General features: G+C 25.9%; 5 protein-coding genes across 8 annotated transcripts in view; 3 read left to right on the plus strand and 2 right to left on the minus strand.

Annotated features, from left to right (window-relative positions):
- Nucleotides 1-3,043, minus strand: part of LOC117208501 (membralin) — a 65,481-nt gene extending 62,438 nt beyond the window's left edge. For 2 of the 3 annotated variants that reach the window (XM_033449701.1, XM_033449699.1), the window contains exons 1-7: nucleotides 2,839-3,043; nucleotides 1,665-2,079; nucleotides 1,366-1,601; nucleotides 1,041-1,269; nucleotides 834-957; nucleotides 481-715; nucleotides 307-397 (exon numbers count right to left, since the gene is read on the minus strand). In XM_033449701.1, coding sequence (XP_033305592.1) covers nucleotides 307-397; nucleotides 481-715; nucleotides 834-957; nucleotides 1,041-1,269; nucleotides 1,366-1,601; nucleotides 1,665-1,931 — 1,182 coding nt within the window. In that variant the 5' untranslated portion in view covers nucleotides 1,932-2,079; nucleotides 2,839-3,043. Of the gene's footprint in view, nucleotides 1-306; nucleotides 398-480; nucleotides 716-833; nucleotides 958-1,040; nucleotides 1,270-1,365; nucleotides 1,602-1,664; nucleotides 2,080-2,769; nucleotides 2,790-2,838 lie in introns of those variants that run through there. The other variant, XM_033449700.1, reaches the window with a different exon arrangement.
- A 68-nt stretch (nucleotides 3,044-3,111) lies between these two features.
- On the plus strand, nucleotides 3,112-5,514 carry LOC117208509 (putative protein tag-52). The gene is made up of 8 exons (XM_033449709.1): nucleotides 3,112-3,526; nucleotides 3,599-3,729; nucleotides 3,815-4,036; nucleotides 4,103-4,289; nucleotides 4,366-4,778; nucleotides 4,856-4,993; nucleotides 5,068-5,232; nucleotides 5,306-5,514. Exons 1-8 carry the CDS (start codon nucleotides 3,430-3,432, stop codon nucleotides 5,468-5,470), a joined length of 1,518 nt encoding a protein of 505 aa, XP_033305600.1. The 5' UTR covers nucleotides 3,112-3,429; the 3' UTR covers nucleotides 5,471-5,514.
- A 319-nt stretch (nucleotides 5,515-5,833) lies between these two features.
- Nucleotides 5,834-12,839, plus strand: LOC117208499 (1-phosphatidylinositol 4,5-bisphosphate phosphodiesterase gamma-1). 2 transcript variants are annotated; one of them, XM_033449696.1, is made up of 20 exons: nucleotides 5,834-5,978; nucleotides 7,056-7,251; nucleotides 7,465-7,584; nucleotides 8,158-8,307; nucleotides 8,397-8,535; nucleotides 8,611-8,773; nucleotides 8,852-9,165; nucleotides 9,243-9,449; nucleotides 9,520-9,940; nucleotides 10,020-10,331; nucleotides 10,415-10,596; nucleotides 10,667-10,844; nucleotides 10,916-10,981; nucleotides 11,046-11,237; nucleotides 11,317-11,538; nucleotides 11,637-11,843; nucleotides 11,920-12,301; nucleotides 12,372-12,511; nucleotides 12,588-12,695; nucleotides 12,773-12,839. In XM_033449696.1, exons 3-20 carry the CDS (start codon nucleotides 7,575-7,577, stop codon nucleotides 12,791-12,793), a joined length of 3,414 nt encoding a protein of 1,137 aa, XP_033305587.1. In that variant the 5' UTR covers nucleotides 5,834-5,978; nucleotides 7,056-7,251; nucleotides 7,465-7,574; the 3' UTR covers nucleotides 12,794-12,839. The 2 variants fall into 2 exon arrangements, with proteins under 2 accessions (XP_033305587.1, XP_033305586.1); XM_033449695.1 differs by lacking the exons at nucleotides 5,834-5,978; nucleotides 7,465-7,584 and adding an exon at nucleotides 6,100-6,219.
- Nucleotides 12,840-14,834: 1,995 nt separating this feature from the next.
- LOC117208494 (ferritin-3, chloroplastic) lies at nucleotides 14,835-16,654 on the minus strand. The gene is made up of 4 exons (XM_033449690.1): nucleotides 16,516-16,654; nucleotides 15,807-15,911; nucleotides 15,437-15,717; nucleotides 14,835-15,340 (listed from the first exon to the last, which is right to left on the minus strand). The coding sequence occupies exons 2-4, from the start codon at nucleotides 15,904-15,906 to the stop codon at nucleotides 15,044-15,046; spliced, it is 678 nt and encodes a 225-aa protein (XP_033305581.1). The 5' UTR covers nucleotides 15,907-15,911; nucleotides 16,516-16,654; the 3' UTR covers nucleotides 14,835-15,043.
- An 11-nt stretch (nucleotides 16,655-16,665) lies between these two features.
- On the plus strand, nucleotides 16,666-20,625 carry LOC117208496 (ferritin subunit). The gene is made up of 5 exons (XM_033449691.1): nucleotides 16,666-16,968; nucleotides 19,164-19,285; nucleotides 19,362-19,523; nucleotides 19,630-19,773; nucleotides 19,851-20,625. The coding sequence occupies exons 1-5, from the start codon at nucleotides 16,899-16,901 to the stop codon at nucleotides 20,004-20,006; spliced, it is 654 nt and encodes a 217-aa protein (XP_033305582.1). The 5' UTR covers nucleotides 16,666-16,898; the 3' UTR covers nucleotides 20,007-20,625.
- Nucleotides 20,626-21,028: the final 403 nt, after the last annotated feature.

Below are 21,028 nucleotides of genomic sequence, written 5' to 3' on the forward strand. Positions count from 1 at the left end.
ATATTATAACACCGAAACGTGTAAATCGTAATATCAATAGCTTCATTTTTTTAACACAGAAATTGCAGGGAAAAATGTTACTTAAAAAAATGAATAAATTTATAAATCAATAAATCATGTATCTTAATACATAAACTAATAAAAGATTTACTTTGTTTTACGTATAATATCAAATATTCAATCTCATATCAAAAAAGAAAGAAATTTAAATTCTATTTTTGATTGTTCGTATAATTGTAAATTACAAACAATGAATGAGATATTTAGCATTGCATACGATTATTACTAAAAACAAAATATACTTACAAAAACTAACATGATAAAAAATGCAGCAAGATACGTAGTTCTAGCCATCCACATGTTTACAAATCGATAATGTTCTCCGGTCACCACGTTTCTACATAACAAAATTAATATATAATGTTACAGTACTAACATTAAATAATATAAACAAAAAGAAATAAATTTAAATTTATTCACCGTAAAAAACCTTGATTATCTTCATGCTCTGCCAATGTCTTAATACTCGCCATCAGTAAGTCATCGTATCCTAAGAGTTCATCAAGTATTAATCTGGAGAAATCATCGCCAAAGCATTTGTCATTAACAGGATCCAAAGTAACGATTTTTACAGGAATGTTTAATCTTTGCCGTGCTACAGGTGATAATCTCAAGAAGCCATATTCCAATGAATATTCTACGATATAACCATCTCCTGAAAAGAGAGCAATTTGTTAATAAAATATTTAAAAAATAATTATATGATCATTAAAGTCATCAAATTACTATTATTTTTGTTCCCAAATTTTTTAAGAATTATGGCATAACTATACCTGCTCTAACTTCAGAATTTGGATCTTTTAACGATTGAATAACGTCTTCTTTATTAGACTTATTTGTATCCTGCACTATAGTATTATTTTCTGTATTTGTTAATAGTATCTTCTCATCTAAAACCTGGAATGTTAACATTTGAAACACAAATTAATATAAGACATCCCGCATATAATATATATTTCATATTTATATAATATATTTACTTCTTTAGTATCTCTGTTCATTTCATTCCATTCCAGTTTAGTAGATAATGAAGGACTTGTTGTAGTGTTAGTAATACTTAAATTTGGATCTTGAGTTTTTCCAGGCACAGTGGCACTTCTAATAACTATTTCTTTTTCAGACAGTGTTAAACTGTCGTGATTTTCTTCATTCGATGCATTATTTATATCACGTTCTTCATCAACAGCAGATGGTTCGATATTGATAAATCTAAAGATAAAATAAAAAAATAAAATACTGTATTAATAATTATAATAATATATAATATGAAAGTTTCATTTTTTTATATATTTTATCCCTCCTTACCCATCTCTAGTTAATATTCCTAAAGCACTAGTTAAGTCATCAACTTTTTCTTGTCGTAGTTTCTCCTCTTTTGCGTAACTCTTTTCTATACTATAATCTTCTCCTCCATTTCTAAGTATCTCAACTCTTAATATACCATCACGAGGCCAATCATCTCTTATATGTTCTAAACAATTAGTTGGTGCTCGTGAAAATACTATGTGAATGTAAGCCAACACAAAAAATGCTGCTATAGCCTAAAATACATAATTTTAAATCTTTTATTAAATTTGAATATATTATTTTTAAATCATAGTTACCTTCAATAAAACTATAAATTCTATAAATCTTCTGACAGGCCGTGGAAATGTTCTGGCATAAGTTAATGCTGCTTTAATAAATATTGCATGGAACAATCTATCCCTTACATTAACTAATGGGTTTTGATTATTATTATTCCTAGCAGTATTCATACTGTTATTATTTAAGACAGGTCGAGTTGGACTACTTGTATTATGATTGTTATGTACAGCTGCACCGTTCTGATTATTCGTTATTGGTATTGTAGCACCATCCACTTGTGGCATTTTAAATATTATATAATATTTGTATTTAGTGGATGATGTAATAGCTAATAATTCTGTTTCATACTACTTCTATGTATGAAATCTCTTAAAAAGTGCTTATACATGTCGTGTATATACATTTCCAAATCAAAGTGAATTCTTAAATATCCTGGAACAAATAATAATGATAATATTAAATTAAAATTATCATATAGTATTACATAAATTTGCATATTTTATAAAATTTTCATCTTTTACATAGTTTTTATAAGTTTTCACCTATAACATTAAATTATATATAATTAAAATAGATAATACACAGCATTGTAAAAAACTTATTTTATCTATATGGTTAAAGTTGTATTATACATCTACGATATACATTTAAAAATTTCTTTAGCATTTTATTTCATAATCAATCATTTTGCATACAAGACTGCATAGAGACTATATAGATGACTATATAGATGACTATATAGATGACTTGCATATCATAAACTTTACATATTAAATTTGTTATTAATAATAACAACTACAACTAATGTGGAATATAACCTATAGCATAAATTCTGCATGCAATATAACCTATTTGGCAATCGCATTTTTACGTTTCAGATTATGATACTTATAAATATAACAGGATCACTTATGCACAATATTTCTTTTCAGTTACATCATGATGTCAGATAAATTTTTATTAATTAAGAAAATAAATAAATGTACCAATTACATATTTTGTTATATAATTAAATAATTTAAAAGACGTCAGTAATTACATATCAAAAGGAAGTATATACAACGTTATACATTTTATATTTGTTATGAATACATATATATCTCTAAATTAATTGTTATTCACCGGACGTGACATTTCGCAGCTGGCACATGAATTCGTAACTTTTTAAGATACAAATCAGCCATATCGTACCTTCTTTAAGCAGAACGTTGTATTACAACGTTGTATTTCTAAAGTTTTATTGTTCTCCTGCGTGTCACTGCAGATAATAATAAATTTATAACAGTACCGCTTGCAAATATTAACAAATTTAATTTTTGTCAAATTGTCACTTCATCATCATATGTTTTGATATTCCACAACTTGTATTATAATAGTCCCCAAATATTACAATATGAAATGTGACCAACATTATAGCACAAATTTTAAAAACTTACCAATGTTTTATTCCCTATTCATTTTTATTGAAACTCTGTTGATCAATCACTAAAAAGACTCAGCCAATAACATAATATTCATTGATACGTTAATTTTAAATTGAAATGTTTAGACGACAAAAAATATTGTAAAGAAGAATAAAGTTTTGAATATTTTAATAAATATAATATTTTGTAAAGGAGCATATAGTTAATATAATATCAAGACACTATTAAAAATATATTGTATAATTTTATGTGAATTCATACGAATAAACTATCTTTAAGTAACATATTCAAGGTATAACATATTGAAGATAAAATCTATTATTTAATAATATCATCAGTTGCTGCATTATTTACAATTATGAATTCTCCAAGATCACCACAAACTCCTCTCAGTTTTGAATTGAAGAAAATCATTAATGATAGAAATGTTTTAAGTATGCGTAGTCGCATGAAAGGTATATAATTAATAATTTATGCTTTTATCAAATAATTGTAAAATGTGAAATGTATAATGTTTATATTTCCAGTTCTCAACAGTATAAATGAACATAATCAAAAACAATATGAAGAGAAAGAAAAAAATTTAAAGTTTCAAGCTATACAGGAAATTTTAACAACAGAAGCTACATATTTAAGGCAATTAGAAATTTTAATGGAGGTATTATTCACATATATTTATAGATATTTGATAACATAAATATCAATGATAGAATAAAACATAAACATATATGTACTTTTTTCAGTATTTTGTACAACCCATAATAGAAAAAAAGTTATTACATCATAGTTTACTTTCAACATTGTCTGAAAACATAAAGACATTATATAATGTTAGTGGAGAATTAATAAAAGAACTAAAACAAGATCCAAGAAATATTGCAGGCGCATTTCACAAACTTGCTCCATTTTTTAAATTGTATTCTGTTTATGCTTATGATTATGAACAAATTTTATCACTACTACAGGTATTTGTTATTACATTAGTTGATTAGTTAAAAATTACTACTATATAGAAAAATTTCTTGTTTTAGATTAAACAAGAAAATGATACTGAATTTAAAGATTTTATTAGTAAGCAAGAAACAAGACCAGAAGTTGGTAGAAAATTACCTTCACTATTAATTACTCCAATACAAAGGGTACCTAGATACAAACTACTATTGAGAGAAGTCTTGCAACATACATCTAACAAACATAAAGAATATAATCTTTTACAAGGTAATTGCAAGATAGCATAAAACAATATCATTTCAGTTTCAAGTATTATATACTAAATAAATTGATTATTTTACAGCATGTTTAGTAGAAGTGGAGAAAGCTGCAAGGCATATAAATACCTTCATTGAACAATATGAAGAATCACAAAAATTACTAAGACTTCAAAAATGTATTGTAAACCCAATTAATTTGATAAAACCCGGTAGAAAATTAATCAAACAAGGAGCATTAATGAGAGTCTCTAGACGAGGAAGCTCTGCATATAGAAGATATTTTGTTCTTTTGAATGACATTTTATTATATTGCAAAGGTGATCCACAAAATTCATTGACTGTATGTTGTGTTTTACCATTGAATAAGTGTAAAATTGAATCTGTTTTGAGTGGTGGATTGTTTTGTGTTACTTGTTTAAGTGAAACACTTTTACTTTATTCTGAGAAAGATGATAGTAATTTATGGATAGAAGCTATACAAAATTCTATAAAGAAGGTATTATTGAAAGATAATAACTTCTCTTACTTAAATATTAAATTTAATAACTGATTTATATTATCTTCTTATTTTAGTATGCAGAATGTAGACAAACATTAAGAAAGGATAGCAGTTCAAGAAAACCATTAAGGCATAACAATCTTAATTCATTTCCATCTGAAAATATACCAATAGTCGCTGGTAAAAGAAAGAGATCATACAAAGAAACGGAGGTGTGTATGATACTCTTTGTCAATTTTAACATTTCTTTACTCTGATAAATTTTAAAAGTATGTTAAATTAACAGATTAATCTAGATGCATCAAAAATTACATATTTGAAAAAAGATAATGAAACAGATGCAGATATACAATCAAATAATAGCTGTTTGGTACTTCTAAAAAGATTTAAAAGATTTAAAAATGACGATAATTCTAAATATATTAAGTCTTGTGAACAAAACATCAATTGTGTAAGTTTTGATATAATGTTTTATAAATATAAAAATGTTGATACTCTATAATTTATATACAATTTCTTTGCAGAAAATTACAGATAAAGAAAATGTACATTTTACAGAATGCAGTACACCATGTTTATCTCCTAATAAGTTTGCAAATTTTAAACAAGAGTCATCAACACTCAAATCCATCAGTGCATTCTTTGCATCTCTTGGTTCATCTTTAAAGGAATTCTTTTGGTTTAGGTAATACAGTTTTATGAAATTATTAATAAAATTAACGAAATAACGAGATGATCTTTTAAAATCCCGATATTTTCCCCTCGACTTTCCTCGTGAATTATTTAAACGTCTATACTACTAATAAAATTCAATGTAGTTTATACACATATACATATGTACGTATATTTGAACTATTCCAAATACAGTCATCCGTACTCTAAAAGTAACAAATATAAAAGAAATAAATAACTAGATATTTATATACAAAAATAAAATAACATATCTTATAGAACAGAAATTACTAATTTAAAATACAGATTCAGCAAATATATTCTTCCTATCCATGATTATTATATAAAAAAACAGTAGACATTATCATCATATAAATATAATCTTGTGTAAACATGAATAAGATACAGAAATCCCTAGATAGGACTAAATCTGGCTGAACTAAACGAAGACACTCTGATACCTACAAATGATAAGAGAATTGAATTTTTTATCATATAATTAACAAAATATCATTTCGAATCCAGGTAGGATAAATTTTTGAAAGTGTAACATAAGATAAAAAAGATAATTGAAATTTATAAAAAAGACAAGTAATGAATAATATAAAATAAATACTACACATTTTATGTTATACTATTAAATACAGAGAAAGCAACATTTTTAAATGTTATATTTTATTATCTATCACTTTAATATGTTTAAACAATACTTTTTGTCTTTAAATTTATTTGTTAGGGTATATACGAAACTTAAATGAATTTTGTGATAGGTTATGTTTATGTCGCGTTTAATAAATGAAATCTATATAATAATACAATAAGAAAAATATTCCTTTAAAACTACGTATAATTATCTGGTTTAAAAGCAATTAAGGAATAATAAGTTTAAAGAAAATATAAATAAAACATTAAAAAGATTTCTTTTCATTTTAACCAAAATATACATATGTATATATTTGTATATACATATGGTGAAAAGCATTTACTAAAACAAGTAATATTATCAATATACACGTATATTAAAATAACTGCAAGAAAGTTCTTAATTTCATATTTATAAATAGGATTTAATAATAATAAATTAACTGTATAAAATAAAACTAATGTCCGAAATAAAGTTTTACATATTTTAAACATATGTTACATGTAACATTATATTATATTATCATAAAAGTTACTCAAAAATTGTACGCATATTCATATGTATGTATATTGCAGATGCTTCTATATTCTTTGATGGAGCTAAAAAATTAAAGCATTTATACACTATCATTTTTTACATAAGTAGTAATTGCAATTGAGTATACTTTGATATATATATATATATATATATCTGTGGATTAATATATAATATTTACATTAATTTAAAGCATAACAAAAACTATGTCAATTTAGTTTCTTTATTATATAAAAGTAATATAGACTGATCCAGAACCTTTTTAAAATAATTATATGTCAATTTAAATGGGAAAACTATAGTAGAACTTTTTAAAAATTTTTTCCTCTTATTCTTTTATTTTAAACTATTATTGCATCAAATTTTTTAATTTTATGAACCATACATAGAATCTAGTTATATGAAATATGTATGATTTATTATAGCAAACCTATAATATTTTAAACATGAATGGTATAATACCTGAAATGGAACAAATCATTAGTCAACTTGAAAGGGGAACTGTAGTAACAAAATTTTTTTCAAGAAAAAGACCAGAAAAGAAAACTCTTATGATAAGAAGAGAAACTAGACAAATCGTATGGTCACGGAGTGCAACGTTTAGACCATTTGATGGTTCAGGTAAAAATACTTTAGCTTTTGAAGATATTAGTAGATAATTTATTGCAGCAACATTATTTTGTAATCCAAAAGAAACGTTACTAATTTACTAATAAAAATAAAAATTGATTGAAAATGTATAAGAGGACTAACAAATGTGTAATTTTATACATCCAAAAAATAGTTATCCTACAACAATATACAATTGAAATAAATTTTCACCTAACATTTTAGGCACACATTTTGCATGGTTATGAAGATATATCTACAGCAAAAATGGGCAAAATATTATCTGAGGATACTATTTATAGGTCAAAAACCTGAAGGAAAGGTCCTTGTGAATAATGTATATGGGTGAGTTTATGACAAAGATACAATCTAAATCAGTTAATGACTTGCATCTCATAAGCTTTTATATACATGTTTTATATCTCATATTAAATTAAACCATTTTTTTTTCTGGCCTGGTTATTATCCATTTTGATATTGAATTAAATATACAAATATATATGCATATCTTGGTGGACATTTCCTTCATTTTTGGTCTACAAACAAATCTGCCCATGGATACTGTTGATATATTGGATCAGCCCTATGGGATAGCATGGGTATTTGATTAAACTCAAAGCTTTTATTATTATGCACTGTTTGCATATATTACAGCAGAACATGCATATGTAACAGAATAATTGAAAAAATACAAATACTTTCTAAAGCTGCTTTTATTTCTTCAAATGCTTAATGTTTAAAAGCATATTTTTGCACATTATATTAACATACAATATTATATATATATGTACTCACAATATAATATATATACATATATATATGTATGTAGTTGACATATATACTGTATTCTATTTTTGTATTCGATATGTTACATACACTACTAAATGCATTAAACAACATTTTGTCATTTGATTTTAGTCGAAATAAGAGAAATCAAAGAAATTAAAGTAGGGAAGCATTCTAAAGATTTTGAGAAGTGGCCAGAAGATGCAAAAAGGATAGAAAATCTTAGATGTTTTGTTGTATATTATGGTTCTGAATTTCGCCTTAAAACTCTTTCAATTTCTGGTAAAATTTATTTTTAAGTTTTTATTTCTTACATAAATATCATTTATACTATAATTTTACAAGTGGCTGTTTTTATATATTCATTTCAGCTCTCAGTGAAAAAGAATGTGAACTTTGGGTAAAAGGATTACGTCGGTTGGTTCAAGATACTATAAAAGCTCCTTATCCTTTACAAGTTGAAAGATGGCTAAGAAAAGAATTTTATGCAATGGAAAATTCAAGGGAAACGTAAAAAATTATATTTTTATTTATAAATTTAAGTTATTTTTGAGATTATTTAATTTGATATTTCATATTTTATAGAGTTACTTTAAAAGATATAAAAGCATTTTTACCTAGAGTTAATTGTAAAACAGCAACGAATAAACTTAGGGAACTTTTTCAAGAAATAGATACAAGAAACAGAAATGAACTTGGCTTTGATGATTTTGTTGCACTTTATCATAAACTCATCTTTGATCAAAGTGTAAGTTTTTTTATTTATTAATACATATTTCTAATATCTATATATGTTGTGTCATCTACTATTTTTGTATTTTTGTAGAATCTTACAGATTGGAGTAAATTACTTAATTATTCTAAAACGGGACAGATTGTTACAGTACAAGAGTTCCAAAATTTTCTAATAACTGAACAACAAGACTCTTTAGGAAATAATGAGGTTGAAGTATCATGTTTCATTAGAGATTATTTACAAGATCCTCAAAGGGATGTACAGGAACCACACTTTACGTTCTCGGAGTTTATCGATTTCCTGTTTTCGAAACAAAATTCCATATGGGATTCAAAATATTCGCGAATTTATCAAGATATGACTAAACCTCTTGCACATTATTGGATAGCATCATCACATAATACGTAAGTATGATTTTTCTTTTGTAGAGGAATAAGTATTATAAAAATAAATAGTCCAGTTGCATAAAATATTCTTGCAGATACTTAATGGGAGATCAAATTAGCAGTGAAAGTAGTTGTCAAGCTTATGTTCGCGCGTTAAGAGCTGGATGTAGATGTATAGAACTTGATTGTTGGGATGGGCCAGATGGAATGCCCTTTATTTTTCATGGGCACACACTCACTACAAAGATTAAATTTTTAGATGTTATTAAAACCATCAAAGAGCACGCTTTTGCTACCTCTGAGTAAGTATAACTATATGTCTGTTTAATTTCTTATCTTAAAGGTTAAAATATAAATATACTTCTTGTACAGTTATCCTGTCATTTTATCCATTGAGGATAATTGTACTTTACCACAGCAACGTAAAATGGCAATTACAATGCAAGATGTATTTGGTGATATGTTATTAGTTCAACCTGTAGATAAAAATGAAACTTCTTTACCATCACCACATGCACTGAGAAGAAAAATTATATTGAAACATAAAAAACTACCTGATGGCGTAGATGAAACATCATTTCTAATTCGAAATGATGAAAGTAGGCAAGAAATGGATCTTCGAAATACAGTTAAAAATGGCATTCTTTATCTTGAAGATCCTGTTGACAGAGAATGGAATCCACATTTTTTTGTATTAACACAACAGAAACTATTCTACACAGATACATTTTCTAGAACCCAAGAAACTGAACACGATGATGATGAAGAAACTGTAGTTCGACGACCGACTGATGTATGTATGCACAGTAAAGACGTTTTGAGTGAAATTTTGGAATTTTATTGTATTATATTTATAATCGATTATAATACAGGGAGTACCGAATGATGAATTACATTTTGGAGAAAAATGGTTTCACGGTAAATTAGCAAGAGGAAGAGAAGAAGCAGAAGAATTACTACGACGTTATTCGCACCTCGGTGATGGCACATTTTTAGTTAGACAGTGTGTTACATTTGTGGGCGATTACTGCCTTTCATTTTGGCGCAAAGGAAAAGTAAATCATTGCCGTATTAAACTGAAACAAGAAATGGGTCAAACACAATATTATCTGATTGATACAAATTGCTTTGATAGTTTATATAGTTTAATTACACATTATCGCAATCATCCATTAAGAAGTCAAGTAAGAATAAACAAAATTAAAAATTGTAATTAAATCTGATATCATGGTTCCATTAATTAACAATTTTGTGATGAAATAAATAGGAATTTTTAATCACGCTTCAAGAACCTGTTCCACAACCAAACAAACATGAAGAAAAAGAATGGTGGCATGCTGAATGTACTCGAACTCTAGCCGAAGAAATGTTAAAACGAATTCCTACAGACGGTGCATTTTTAGTGAGACCAAGTGAAAAAGAAAGCAATTCTTATGCTATATCTTTTAGGTAAAATTCTTTAAAGTATTAATTATTATTTAAAATAATATTTTTTAAATCTACTTTTACTATGTTACAGAGCAGAGAAAAAAATTAAGCATTGCAGGATTAAACTAGAAGGACGTTTATATACTATTGGTACTGTACAATTTGAAAGTTTGGTTGAATTAGTTAATTATTATGAAAGGCACCCGTTATATAAAAAAATTAAATTAAGCCACCCTGTAAATCAAGATGTTATTAGAAAGATGGAATTGGTAGTGTATTTTACATTTTTATTTATTAAATTATACTTTCTGATCTTATTGAATTACTTCATTACATTCAGGATATAGATGATGGATCTGTTTATGGCATTCCTGGTTATATGGACCCTACTAGTTTTACGTCAAAAGTAAGTTATAGTAATAAAAGAATAACATATACGAAGTATATGAGACATTTAATATACTTTAAAGGTGACTGTAAAAGCTATATATGATTATAAAGCAAGGAGGGATGATGAATTAACATTAGTAAAACATGCTATAATAACAAATGTACATCGACAAAGTGGTGGTTGGTGGCGAGGAGACTACGGCGGTAAAAAGCAACATTGGTTTCCCGCTAGTTACGTGGAAGAAATAAAACCGCAAGAAAGCCAAGGAGATGTAAGTAATTTACAGGTCATGATCTCAAATATTATCATTAAATATAGTTATATGTTATATATCTTATTTTTGCTTTCAGTCAGCAGATTCTATGATGTTTGGTAGCCTACAAAAAGGCTCATTAGACATTATGGGTGCTGTGGTTGAATTAAGAGTAGGGGGTCGATCTGGATTAGAATGGATACTAAGAATACAAAATCCAAGTATGTGTTCAGTATTTGAAGTAGCAACTTCATCAAAAGATACAGCACTAGAATGGATGTCCAGTATTAAAGAAACTGCTCAAAATGCCAGTGTTAGAGTAAATACATAAGCTTCCTTGTTTTTAAAACATTACCTAATAAGATTTCAATTTAAATAACCAATTACACTGTTAAATGCATTCTAATTTTTTTTTAGGAAAATCAACACAAAGAAATGGAACGTGCATGGAGAATAGCTAAAGAAATGTCTAATCTAATAGTTTATTGTAGATCCGTTGCATTTAATTTAGACAGAATAAAAACAAAAGGTTTTGTATTTAATGAAATGAGTAGCTTCCCTGAGACAAAAGCTGAGAAACTTATGTGTCAGCAAGAAAACAAGTTTTTTATAAAATATCATCAGGTGGAACAATATAAAATTACAATAGACTTAATTTTCTAGTTAGAAGACAAGAATGTTTACAATTATAATTTTGCAGATTCAATTTAGCAGAGTATATCCGAAAGGACAACGTATCGATTCATCAAATTATAATCCTGTGCCAATGTGGAATGCTGGTTGTCAGATGGTAGCACTGAATTATCAAACTGGTGATAAATCAATGCAGCTTAATCAGGCAAAATTTAAAGAAAACGGCAGTTGTGGTTATATTTTAAAACCGGAATTCATGTTTAGAGATGATTTTAATCCATATGATAAAAACTGTTTACATGGAATAGAATCACTTAAGTTTTCTTTAAAAGTTATTGGTGCAAGACATTTAATTAGGTCAGGAAGAGGTATAGCTAGCCCTTTCATTGAAATTGAAATTATAGGAGCTGATTTTGATTCTGGTATAAAATTAACAACGAGAACAATACGTAAGTATGAAAATGTGATATTGTGATTAAGTATTTCGATACATAGACAGTGGTAAAATTAATATTATAGCTGATAATGGATTTAACCCCACGTGGAATGAATCTTGCGATTTCGAAGTTTTTAATCCAAACTTCGCCTTCATACGATTCATTGTGCAGGATGAAGATATGTTTGGTGATAGTAATTTTATTGGACAAGCCACTTATTCTGTATGTATAAAATATCTACAATTTTTAGATTACTAAATGAATATGTTACTATTTTTTAATACACTTCTATGTTTAGGTCCGATGTTTACGACCAGGATATAGAAGCATCCCATTAAAAAATAATTATAGTGAAGATCTTGAACTCGCATCATTATTGATACATCTTCGAATTACATCTTCAGCCGTAAGTATAAAATTTCTTTATTATTTATTTCTATTACCTTGTTAGATATATTTCTATATTACAAATAATTATTGCAGACACATTCACATAATTTGTGAAACCAATACTAAATTACAGACTTTAAGGTGTTTGATACCAGAGATGGAAAAAGGTAAATGTTCAAAATTTGCATTTCATTTATGTATATAGCATTATATAATACGAATTCTATCATTTCAGATTATTATTTAACATAAATACCATTACATGAAATACTTTAATCAAAATCTGAAATTAACTGAAATATTATTGTAAAACAGACTGGTTATCTACAAGGATTGAAATCTTCAAATTGGAACCAATGATTATGAAGGAATACATTTTTCTTTTTGTAACCACTTACATAGATAATTTAGAGACATTATATGCTATGTATAATATAAACAAAGTAGCTATTACAGTATTGAAAAAGTAATAGATATTAAACACAGCCGAATATGAGAAAACGCAACATCTTTAAAAACGTGACATATTAATAAGATGAGATTCAAAAAAAATCTTTATTATATGTAAAAAGATCATTGTGATTTAGTATAGACTATCTTTATACTTTTTATGTAAAGAGTAACAAATCAGGCACTGACATATCGAGATACATTCAAGTTGTATTATATATCACTTCTTTCATTCAGACAAAAAGAGTAGATACGAATAACGAGGCCTTCAGCTATGATATATTTTAGACTGAATCAATATGTACAATACGCTTCTAATTCTTTTAATTAGAATGGTATTTTCATATTAATACTATTTATTTATTGTTTCAATGCTATATAATTTTAATTTAGTAATGTAGTATATAAAAAAACTAAATGATGAGAGGCTCATTACTAAATGATATACATACATGTGTATTGCCTTTCATGTAAAATCATAAACTCTGGGCTATATAAAATGAGATATAAATGTACTTATTGAAGTAATGTATCATAAAATTATGTATTCAGTAATAATATTGGAAACTAGAAGAAAAATAAATCTAAAAATAATTAATTAAACTTACACACTTATTAAGAAATATTACAATAAGAATGTTATATCTCATTTATATGTTATATATTTTATATTCATAACATTTTTTTATCATCGTTCCTATTGATACTAACTTTTATATTTAAAAATAATGTTACTATAAACTACTTGTTAGAAACAATTTTAATATAATTTTATATAGTATATTAACCTTTTCGCTACCGCCGTTTAAGGAAAAAGTCGTTATTCACAGCCCAAGTTTCAAATTTTCTACATGTTACATAATATGATATATATTTTTACATATATAATAATGGGAAATGATAAGTAAACAGTCTAAGCAGCTTTTAGAATGCGTTACATATTTGTGATGCATGGTAGCGAAAAGGTTAAGCACATTATTTGTATACTTCATGACTTTTCGTTTTACGTTATAATTAAATAATATACTATTATTTGGTAATTTTAATAGAAATTTAATTTAAAAAAATATAATTTTTTGTATAATTTCTTGTTTTTATAAGGATATATTATAATTATAATATTTCACTAATATGTCTTCATTTTGTAATAGTTAATTTAAATATATAATAACAATAACACTATTGATTAAATCAGCTTCGTAAAATCACATATATGATTAAAATGATAAATTATTCCAATACCACATACATATTAAAAATATATACATATGTATATTTGGTATAATTAAATACTATGTACACAACCAATTCATAAAAATGAAGAATAAAATATATGTTATTGTTTGTTCATTATTATACATTTTATACATATCTTTTACAAAAAAGAAAATGAAATATAGAATTTGCTTAATATGAAATCAAATTTAATTTTAGTAACTTTAAGTACTAACTGTAGAACGATTTTTCATATATATTAAGTGCATTAATGCTGGAAAAGAAAATTACATTCTTCTTTATTTCTATATATTTAATGAAATTCATTTCTTAACTATAGTCTATTTTATATATAGCCATGTAGTCTTAATCACATATAGTTATATAGTCTTAACATAATCTTTTAACTATGAGTTTCTTTCAGAAAGCTTCTCTCTGTTATTGCCTAATATATATAAAAAATAATTAATGTAGAAATTAAAAGAAACGATTTATGAAGTATACACTTTATTAGATGAAATGTGTCAAAAAATAACACCATATATATTTATTAATTCTAAATGTAGAATTCTGCATAACTGAAAAATGTAAAATATTTTGTTATGGATAACTTATTCATAACTTATTCATATAGGGAATTTTTAAAATATAGTAGATATGAAATTCTGATTTGTTTTTTTAACTTCAGTTGTAAACAAGTTACAAACTATTCTTAAGATATTCATCAAACAAAAATAGAGCTATAGAATGATCATTTCCAGTTAATAAATTCTTCAAATCATTTATATAGCCGGCCAAATCTCGAACACGATCAGTCTGTGGTTCTATGAATCTCTCTTCAACATAATGAGCAACACCAGCATCGTTTATCTTATCATTCTTTGTAATGTCATGATGTATATTCAAGGCTTTATTCGCAAGCTCCTTTTGTCTGTCAAGTGCTTTGGCTAAACTGTGAAGTTCATTCAATTCATATGTTACTTTTCGTTCGTAAGTCTAAAAAAAAGATATAAAACATTAACAAATTTTGACATCTTTGTCTCTTTTTATGTTATACAATATATGAATTATAAAGTGCAACAATCAACATACAGGTTCTGTCAAATGTGGTGGTTGATTGAAGTCCATTGTGTCACCTCGTTTGGTAACATATTTGATTATGTTAATTGCATCCTCCCACAATTCATCAGAAAATTTACGATATAATTTCTTAAATCCATGACGTTGATCTTCATAATTTCCAAAATAACTAGACATTAGCAAAAATTCGAAGCTGACTCTTATATTAGCATTTGCATATGATTGAAGATCAATCAGAGGATGTCTTTCAATATGTCCATATTTTGCATTACAGTTTAACATTGATTTTCCATCTAAAAATTTAAATGTTAATATATTTATAAGCACAAAGAAATTTCAATAGAGGTATAAGTCTTTAAAATATTAAATATTTCTGTATCACCTTTTGGTATTGGGTCACATACTGCTAGTGAATCATCATAGCATGTATCTTCAGCAGCAGCAACTGCCAGAAGAATGGATAATATTCCAAAGAACAACATGTTTTCTGCAATTTTAAATAATAAATAAAATATTGAATATTTGTGCTATTTAAATATAAGGGATCAAGTATCTAATATTATTTTAATTTATCTAAAATTGTTAAAATCCATTTTTATTTCTAATATCAGTTTATTAAGGAATTATAATCTTAATAATTTTAATAACTTCAAAGTACATTACAAATGCGTGATTAATGATAACGACGTTAAATTTTAAATAGTATGTGTAACTAATTTCACACTTATAAGAATATGCTAAATTAATAACTGAAAAGCGATAATAAAGATGTACGATAGCCCAGTTACGAATAGAATACTGAATATGGCTTAAGATACAAAATAAATGATGTGGATTCGCACATATAATACGTATATGTCACGCGCCTATAATAAAGAAAGAAAAATTTATATTATCAATAGATATCAAATGCTGTACATCGGTATTTTCGTTATTACATTTACAAATGCGCAGTATCTCATATATCAAATGATAATGAAGTAACATATAATTAAACATTTTTCATTATTGCATTAATTTTATTTTCTATTTATACTATATAAATATTTGTACATTAATAAATGAGATTGAAATTGCCTATATTCACATACCTGATCAAATAATGTGCTTGTACAAAGGAAGGAAACGTGAATACTCTCGCTTCGACGTTCTTCCAACAATGAACGTCGAAGAACCGTATTCGTTGGTAGTTTTCACACAGTCATAGTCAGCTGATAGGTAGGGCGCATGCGTGATAGAAAGGGGATAGAAAATTCCAGTTCGTCCCCGTCGACTACTTACGAATGATACGCATTTGTTGGTCAATTATTAAATAATCTATGATCGTACATCGTGTTTAGTTCACATACGTTCTCTTATCTAGCTTCACTAAAAGCAGCCTTCTATACCAGTGCGTATAAAGGTTGCTCCCGAAAAGTAAAATTACAAGTGCTTTCGCGATTTTTCGAATTCTAGCCTCTGAAGGAATTCAACAATGAAGCTGATTTACATTTTCCTCGTCACTTTTCTTTGCATCAATGGATCGCTAGGAAATAAACTTCAATGTAAGTCTATTATTTATCTTACAATGTTTGTTTTGAATACTCTTTTAACATTTTTGTGTAAAAACATCGATTAAGGTTAGCATGGTATTTCCTAACAGATTCCATTGTGATTTCTTATCCTCTCCATTTTTAAGTCCGTATTGTCCTTGGACAAACTGTTTTTTATTTCCTAAAAAGATGCTAAACATACAGGTATGGTATATTTACTAATTTTGATATGTTTTAATTAGCACCTAATAATACAGCGAAATAATATATGTATATAATTATAATCTGTTCGTGTCGTAATGCAACAACTTAATGCGTATATGTATTCCTCGTAAACAACTTCTTTTCCTTAAAACGTAACATATGTAAGGAAGATATATTGTACATTATTTTCTCTAATTCGTGTTTTATTTGATGTAAAATTTCAATGTGTTTCAAATAACAATATTAAAAGTTAAATAATATTAGCTTTAAATATTAGTGTTCTAAAATTATAAACATTATCAATTACCTCTATATTCTATGTTTTAATACATTAATTTTCATGTAATATTATTTTTCTGTTATTTTGAAAGAACATAATTTTACATATTGCAATGCGTTTAGACAATCAATATCATTGTTAATATTTAAGGTTCTCAACATTATCGTATATAAGAGATTATTCCCTAGACTCTAGACCATCTATATATATATTGTCAATAAAATGTTGAGAATGTTAAATATTGACAATAATATTGATCCTCTGAACACTCCTTTATATTCTTCACCTGACTTTTGAACATTTTAGGTAACTGAACTTATTTGTCATGAATATGATTTCATAGCTCACATTGTGTCATTATTCGTATGTATAAACATTGCCAGAAATATATATTAGATATTGTGAAAATGATTATGATCCAATGCCTATAATATAAATTTTTTAATTTCCTCGTTCATTGGATTATTTATCATGTTACATGTACTTTCACTGTATATTTGTGTTCTTTGAAATAAATATGTATTTCAGATAATTTAACATTATTTTTATGTATAAAATTTGTATATTTTGTATGTTTTATATCTTATATATTTTATATTATACTCTTTATATTCTTAATATTTTTTTAATCTAATTAAAAGTTATTTCTTTATATGAATGAACAAAGATAAAATATTTCAATGTACATCATTATTGAAAATCCATGATCAATATTACTGTTGTACATATAACTAAAAAGAAAATTATTCTATATTAGGTGCAAAATACATTAATAAAATAATATAACAATTAGAGCCAGTAATTATACTATAATAAAACTAAATTTGACTTTATAAGTTCTATATATCCTTCACTATTATGTTATATTTTATGTATTTATTTGTAATAATTTGTCTTGAAAATTAATTATCTTTTTGTATTAAAAAGATATTTGATACATAATTTTCTAAGCTTCAGAACAAGCTAATAGACTTTCATGATTCTAGACTGTTAATTAGTAAGCATTATCGACTATCTTATTTATACAATGATAACACTTGATAAGCTTTACGTGACAATGTAAACGTATTGATTACTTGTTCTAAAGTCCACATTCAATATAAATGTGTACTGTACATTGTTCTGAGAAGTCAGATAATTTAATCTAACCAACCTACTTTACATCATTGACTTCATTTTATAATATCACAAACTGGTTTTTGTTTCAGCCTTAAATAAAAGCTTTTAGCATTTATTCCAATTTTATGATAATTATTTTTTATACTAGTTTCGTTTTTATCTACTATAGTATATTTGTTGTATATATTAATACATCAGAATACATGTATTGTATCAGAAAAAATTAAAAATAATATTCAAAGTTAGACACTAACAAAATAATGGCAATTGAAGTAATTTGTAGCTAACTATATATCTTTATACTTATAAAAGATATGAGAATATAATCTTATCTTAAGTGTATACAAGATTTCATTAGATTTGATAAATTACATGTGATCATTACTTTATTATCTATTTATGATTTCAATAAGTAATATATCTACAGTATTGTGAAATGTTACAATAGTATTTCAGCATATTTTGTAAAAAATGTTATATATAGTTTTTTAAATATCGTTTATTACTTTTAGCTGTTTTTATTTCTTTATGTATCATTTAAAATTTTAATAAAATATATATTATGTATTTTTATCATTAATAAATACTTAATTAATACTTGTAGGTACATCCAGATCTGTATTTGATATACCAAAGAATTGGACGCAAATGGCTAATTCATGCACGAATGAATTGAAAGCTCAAGTGAATACTGAGATTAACGCTGCTATGACTTATCTTGCAATGGTAATTGCATTTTTTCATTGTTTTACAATGTATTTTGTTGAGAAATATTATATTTATACATTCTTCTTTATTTTAGGGTGCTCATTTTGCTCGTGATACAGTTAATCGTCCAGGATTTAGCAAGTTTTTCTTTGATTCTGCCAGTGAAGAAAGAGAACATGCAATAAAAATTATTGAATATCTGTTAATGCGTGGTCATTTAACAGACGATGTTAGCAAACTCTTGGACATCAGTTCGGTGTGCATTTAGAACTATTTTATTATAAATATAATTTTATTTTAATTTATGTTTTATAATGTACAATTTAATCATATAATTAAAAATATACAAATATTGTTTTTAGCTGGGACCATTGCGCGAGACCTGGAGTAACGGTATTGAAGCTCTAAAAAACGCTCTTGAATTAGAAACTGACGTTACAAAAAAGATTCGCAATATTATCAAACACTGTGAAAAGCCAAAAGACAGCAACTTCAATGACTATCATGTAAGTTATATTGCAGAAAAAATGCATGTGATTACAATCTTAAGTTTATTTCATTGTTCCAAATTGATTAATTTCAGTTGGTGGACTACCTCACTGGAGAATTTCTAACTGAACAATACAAAGGTCAACGTGATCTTGCAGGAAAAATTTCAACTTTGGGCAAAATGATAGCAACAAATGGAGTATTAGGAGAATTCCTATTTGATAAGAAACTTTTGAATAATGAAGTTTAATTTGTACTTGAAATAACAAAAATTTTACTCTAACATTGCATATGAAATTATGGCCATATTTAGAATGAACTATGTATATTAGGTGTAAACGATAGAGTCCAGTTGTAAATTAAAACTTTAAAAAGAAACACCCATTGATATAATCGCATCTAGGACCGTACGCATTTTGTACAGGTAATTTAAATGTTGAACTGCGAATGTTATTTGTAAATTACTTTCATTTAAAATCTTTGTAATCAAAACTATATAGCAATAAGTCTCTATTACTTCTTACACAATAACAATAATGTATTAATAAAAGTTAACATGTAATTAAAGATTAAGACATATACTTTTGAAAGGAATAGTTTCAAATTAATATCGTACGGTCTTACAAGAGACTCGATACTTCGGTATTTGAAACGTATAAATTTTAGTTCATCACTAAAATTTATAATTTTACGACTGTGCTATATCGTTTCCACTTACAGTAACTTAGTTTTATTAAATTTTAAGTTAGTATCAAAGATATAAATTGTGTTCTATATAAAATATTTTTCTAAATGTGGTCTGTAATATAGACATACAAGAAACCCTGTTTACAAATGTTTGTTAAACTGTAATAAATATATTACTCTTACCAAATAAATGAATATTTTAAAATTCATACAAAACAATACATATTTTGTCCATTTTTCCTAGTAAAATATAAAATTGCTATTAAAATATAAAAAGTACTTTTATTGTGATAGTTTATACTTTAACCTACAACAACAAATGTTTAATTCTTATAAAGAAGCTATTCTCGTTTATTACAATCGTAATCGTGATGCATAAATACATTAATACATTATTTTAAAAATTTATTTATATTTCCCAAAATATTACATCCGTTTACATTGACACACATGTACATAATGATATATTGTATTTCATATTTTAGTTTAAATTAATGATACTAAAAGTAATATATGAACATTAATTATTAATTTAGTACTAAAATTTGATTTTTATCAAATTTTAGTTATTATTTACTTCCAGAC

Source organism: Bombus bifarius, unplaced genomic scaffold, assembly GCF_011952205.1.
Source record: "Bombus bifarius isolate JDL3187 unplaced genomic scaffold, Bbif_JDL3187 scf7180000008138, whole genome shotgun sequence".
Classification (NCBI taxonomy): domain Eukaryota; kingdom Metazoa; phylum Arthropoda; class Insecta; order Hymenoptera; family Apidae; genus Bombus; species Bombus bifarius.

Coding starts and splice junctions, on each gene's coding strand:
- LOC117208509 (XM_033449709.1), top strand. CDS start 3,430: ATGAATTCTCCAAGATCACCACAAACTCCTCTCAGTTTTGAATTGAAG. Junction 4,037..4,102: donor AAATTTTATCACTACTACAG/GTATTTGTTATT, acceptor TTCTTGTTTTAG/ATTAAACAAGAAAATGATAC. Junction 4,779..4,855: donor TACAAAATTCTATAAAGAAG/GTATTATTGAAA, acceptor TTCTTATTTTAG/TATGCAGAATGTAGACAAAC.
- LOC117208499 (XM_033449695.1), top strand. Junction 10,332..10,414: donor ATCATCCATTAAGAAGTCAA/GTAAGAATAAAC, acceptor TGAAATAAATAG/GAATTTTTAATCACGCTTCA. Junction 11,539..11,636: donor CTCAAAATGCCAGTGTTAGA/GTAAATACATAA, acceptor ATTTTTTTTTAG/GAAAATCAACACAAAGAAAT.
- LOC117208494 (XM_033449690.1), bottom strand. CDS start 15,906: ATGTTGTTCTTTGGAATATTATCCATTCTTCTGGCAGTTGCTGCTGCT. Junction 15,718..15,806: donor ATGTGACCCAATACCAAAAG/GTGATACAGAAA, acceptor TTAAATTTTTAG/ATGGAAAATCAATGTTAAAC. Junction 15,341..15,436: donor CACCACATTTGACAGAACCT/GTATGTTGATTG, acceptor TCTTTTTTTTAG/ACTTACGAACGAAAAGTAAC.
- LOC117208496 (XM_033449691.1), top strand. CDS start 16,899: ATGAAGCTGATTTACATTTTCCTCGTCACTTTTCTTTGCATCAATGGA. Junction 19,286..19,361: donor CTATGACTTATCTTGCAATG/GTAATTGCATTT, acceptor TCTTTATTTTAG/GGTGCTCATTTTGCTCGTGA. Junction 19,524..19,629: donor AACTCTTGGACATCAGTTCG/GTGTGCATTTAG, acceptor TATTGTTTTTAG/CTGGGACCATTGCGCGAGAC.